General features: G+C 38.8%; 1 gene segment (V, D, J or C); it reads right to left on the minus strand.

The window, feature by feature from the left end:
* Positions 1–1406: 1406 nt before the first annotated feature.
* On the minus strand, positions 1407–3216 carry LOC123481376. The segment is given in 3 exon segments: positions 1407–1993; positions 2691–2807; positions 3201–3216. Coding segments are annotated over 3 exon segments (450 nt in total).
* Between the last annotated feature and the right edge of the window lie 338 nt (positions 3217–3554).

Here is a 3554-nt window from a genome sequence, read left to right on the forward strand (position 1 = left end):
AGTCAGACTCCACAGTGACTGTACTGCTACAGCTGGGACCTACTGCAGGTGCTGAGGGGGAAGAGACAGTGACATGGAACACTAGATGAGGTCAACTGTGACATGTGACAATATGGTTAGAAAGCAATCGTTCAGTTCACATGACCATCATCATCATCATTAACATCATCATCATGGTTTTAACTTGTTATATTTGTCATGGCCTTTAAGTGTGTATAACATTTATTTGAAGTTTTGAAATACATTACCTGTCAATATGTAAAGCAAGATCTACAGATGTAAAACAAAAGGTGTTCTGACCTCAACATTACTTCAAAGTTACAATCACTTCTGCCCCCCAAAACAAGTCCCAAAATGGACCTCAACCAAATGTCTGATTTAAATTGTGATCTTCTACCGTTATATTAACTGTTTTCATGAGCAGGTTACTGACTGTTAGATCTGTGAATGAGACATGATGCTGGATTCAAACATGAGACACATGTACACTACATACACTATCTATGTAAAGTATAATATCCATTTTATCTGTAATTAATTACATGGTAGCATATCTGTTATGAGTCCCTCCCTGAATCCACCATAGAGGTTAAGACCAGTCCACTCCCTCACATCTGGCCCAGTCCAGGGTATTACAGGCAGTGAAACTGTTCAACTACTAGACTGGTATCTGTGGGAGTGAAACTGAGATTTACATAGACAGGGCTGGGTGGTTCTGCTTGTCCCAGAATAGAGCAGCACTGTCACCAGATGTTCACTCTGTTCCCAGGGGGTTGGAGGTAGAGAAGACTGTCACTACACTATATAGCAGCGTTTCCCAAACTCGGTCCTCTGGACCCCAAGGGGTGCACGTTTTGGTTTTTGCCCTAGGTTTACACAGCTGATAAAAAATTATAAGCTAATCATTCGAGCTTTGATAATTTGAATCAGCTGTGTAGTGTTAGGGTAAAAAACTACATGTGCACCCCTTGGGGTCCCGAGGACCGAGTTTGGGAAACACTGCTACATCTTGAAGTAGTACCACTTGTAATATTTGTAATTTTAAAAAATATATATTTAGCGTCGAATCACAGCCTATAACACACGTGAGAGTCCAAGATATCGGTTGACTGTTTGATAGTTCTTCTTTTATTACTGTAAAGTCTGTCAAGTCAAACATGTCTGACACAGACTCAGTATCCTTATGAATGAAGACAGTCAACTACTACCATGGCAGAAACTCTTCTATTATATCATAGTATATTGTGATAGTATTAAATATTGGTCAATTATGATGTTAGAGTGAGTTTTAGACTTGACAGTTTTTAAAGACACCATTAATCAGCCTTACTGAATACATATTTTTCCAGAATATTGCAAATATACAGTATCTATGATCCAGTTTATTAATAAAAACAACAAAAATATGCATTCCAAAAAAAAATCTTTATTTAAATCCATTATCACAAAATTGAAGCATCAAAGCAAACATGATAGTGAATAAAAGCAGATCACATTAAATCTAAAACTAACAAAATCTCAATCTACCGAATGGATTGACACATGAACTCAAGCCTAGCCCCCTGTTAGTCCACACCAGAGTGATCACTAAATCAGAGAACGACTGATTTTAGAAAAAAGCAAGTCAAAGCAGAGGAACCAGCATCCTCTCTCCACAGAGGTGTGACTGAGGGGTCCTACCCAGAACAGTCAGCCCTCCTCAGGGTCTTGATGACTGAAGTCTGGGATTTCTGCTGGGCTTCACAGGTCACCTCTCCTGCCTTGGTCCACTCCTGGGCAGTGAGAGTCAGGGTGCTGCTCCAGCTGTACAGGCCGTCCTTCTCATGGACCCCGGGACTGGCCTCCTGCTTCTTGCTGGTCCCATCCACTTTCCAGCTCATGGTCCAGTCTGAGGGGAAGCCCTTGTTGGCCAGACACGTCAGTGTGGCAGTTGTTGTACTGGACAGCTCCTCACTAGAGGGGGGCAGGACGGTGAGGGTGGGGGAACTGTTACCTGGAACAAACAGAACACATCAACTAAGTAACTACATCAAGTACAGTTACAGTAAGAGCTTATCTTCAGCAAAGGACAAATCAAAATAAAGTGATTTGGGAATGCCTTCTAAATATTAATGTAAAAGTTAGATTGGTAAAAGATGTGGATAAAACACAAACTGTAATATGATAAAGCAGAATAATGAACCGAACAAGTATTAAGTAAGTAGAGTTTCAAGTCATACAGCGTCAGTTATACATGTCATACATATATTATTTAGGAATTGATCTGATCAGAATAGCCTTCTCATATTCATAGTATTTGCAAAATCTGAGCATAAATTAGTTTTAATCACATATCAACCATGTTAGTTCATGAAGTTGGTTACAAACATAACTGAGACCTTTTGTCTTCACACTAACAGTGAAGGCTACCATGAACTCAATACAACAATAATGACTACTATATCCAATGCTATTAAATAGTGATCCTACCAAAATTAAGAGTTATAGTCTGCAATCATACAAATCAGACAAAAATAAACCTACAATTTAACATTTCGATTCAATAAAAATGTATTAGAACGAAGGGTCAGTCAAAAGCAATTAAAACATTTTGAAAATCTAAAATCGCAATATTTTCATAGACAGAGTGTAAGAATAACATACTTAATAAGTGTAATCAGAAAGAAATATCAAGTGAGCTTGTTACTTACTTCCAACATCTAGTCTGGTGCCGCTACCAAAAGTCCACCACAGTGATACAATCCCTATTACTGATCGTACAAAAACCTCTCTGTGTTGTGATGCTGCAGCTGTTACAGTGAAGATCACTCATACAGAATCATAATCAACACAAATACACTTTAACATCTTCCAGGTAGAACAAACACTTGATATAAGCTGTTTCTAGATAATACAAATATGATTTGTATCTTAAAACCAGATATTAGTATTTTTTCCTTCCTCTGTGTATCAGATGTTCTCCTAGTCTGTAAGTACTGTCCAGCATTAGCTCCAGTGTTGCTAGTATTCCTCCATATTGTTCAAATGAAAGACAACAGCAGCAGCTGTACTGATAGTGATCCATGTTTTATATTCCTTTATTAAAGATGTTGATCTCAGATTTAACAGTTGTGGTAAAGTCACAGACAGACAACACTACCAGAGGAATCCTACCAGCTTTAGTTTAGAGAAGTGTTCACTAACTGATTAGAGGAACTTACATAAGAGACCAAGCATGAGTGAACAGACAGTTAATTATGTCTGATCATCATCAGAATAAAAATAAATGGTGGTGTGACATAAAAGTTGCCATACATAAGTTATTTGAGTAAAAGTTGCTGTTTGATGTTAGAGCGTTGGCCTAGTTACCAAAAAGGCTGCTAGTTCAAATCCCCAGGACGACATGGCGAAACATCTGTCGATGTGCCCTTTAGCAAGGCACTTAACCCTAATTGCTCCAGGGTCGCCGTTTATAATGGCAGATGCTGGCCGTGACCCCACTCTCTGAGGATGTCTCAGGGGGAGTTGGGATATCCCCCCAAAAAACATATCCAATCCCCGTATAATACACATGT

The sequence above is a fragment of the Coregonus clupeaformis genome, chromosome 19 (assembly GCF_020615455.1).
Source record: "Coregonus clupeaformis isolate EN_2021a chromosome 19, ASM2061545v1, whole genome shotgun sequence".
Lineage (NCBI taxonomy): Eukaryota > Metazoa > Chordata > Actinopteri > Salmoniformes > Salmonidae > Coregonus > Coregonus clupeaformis.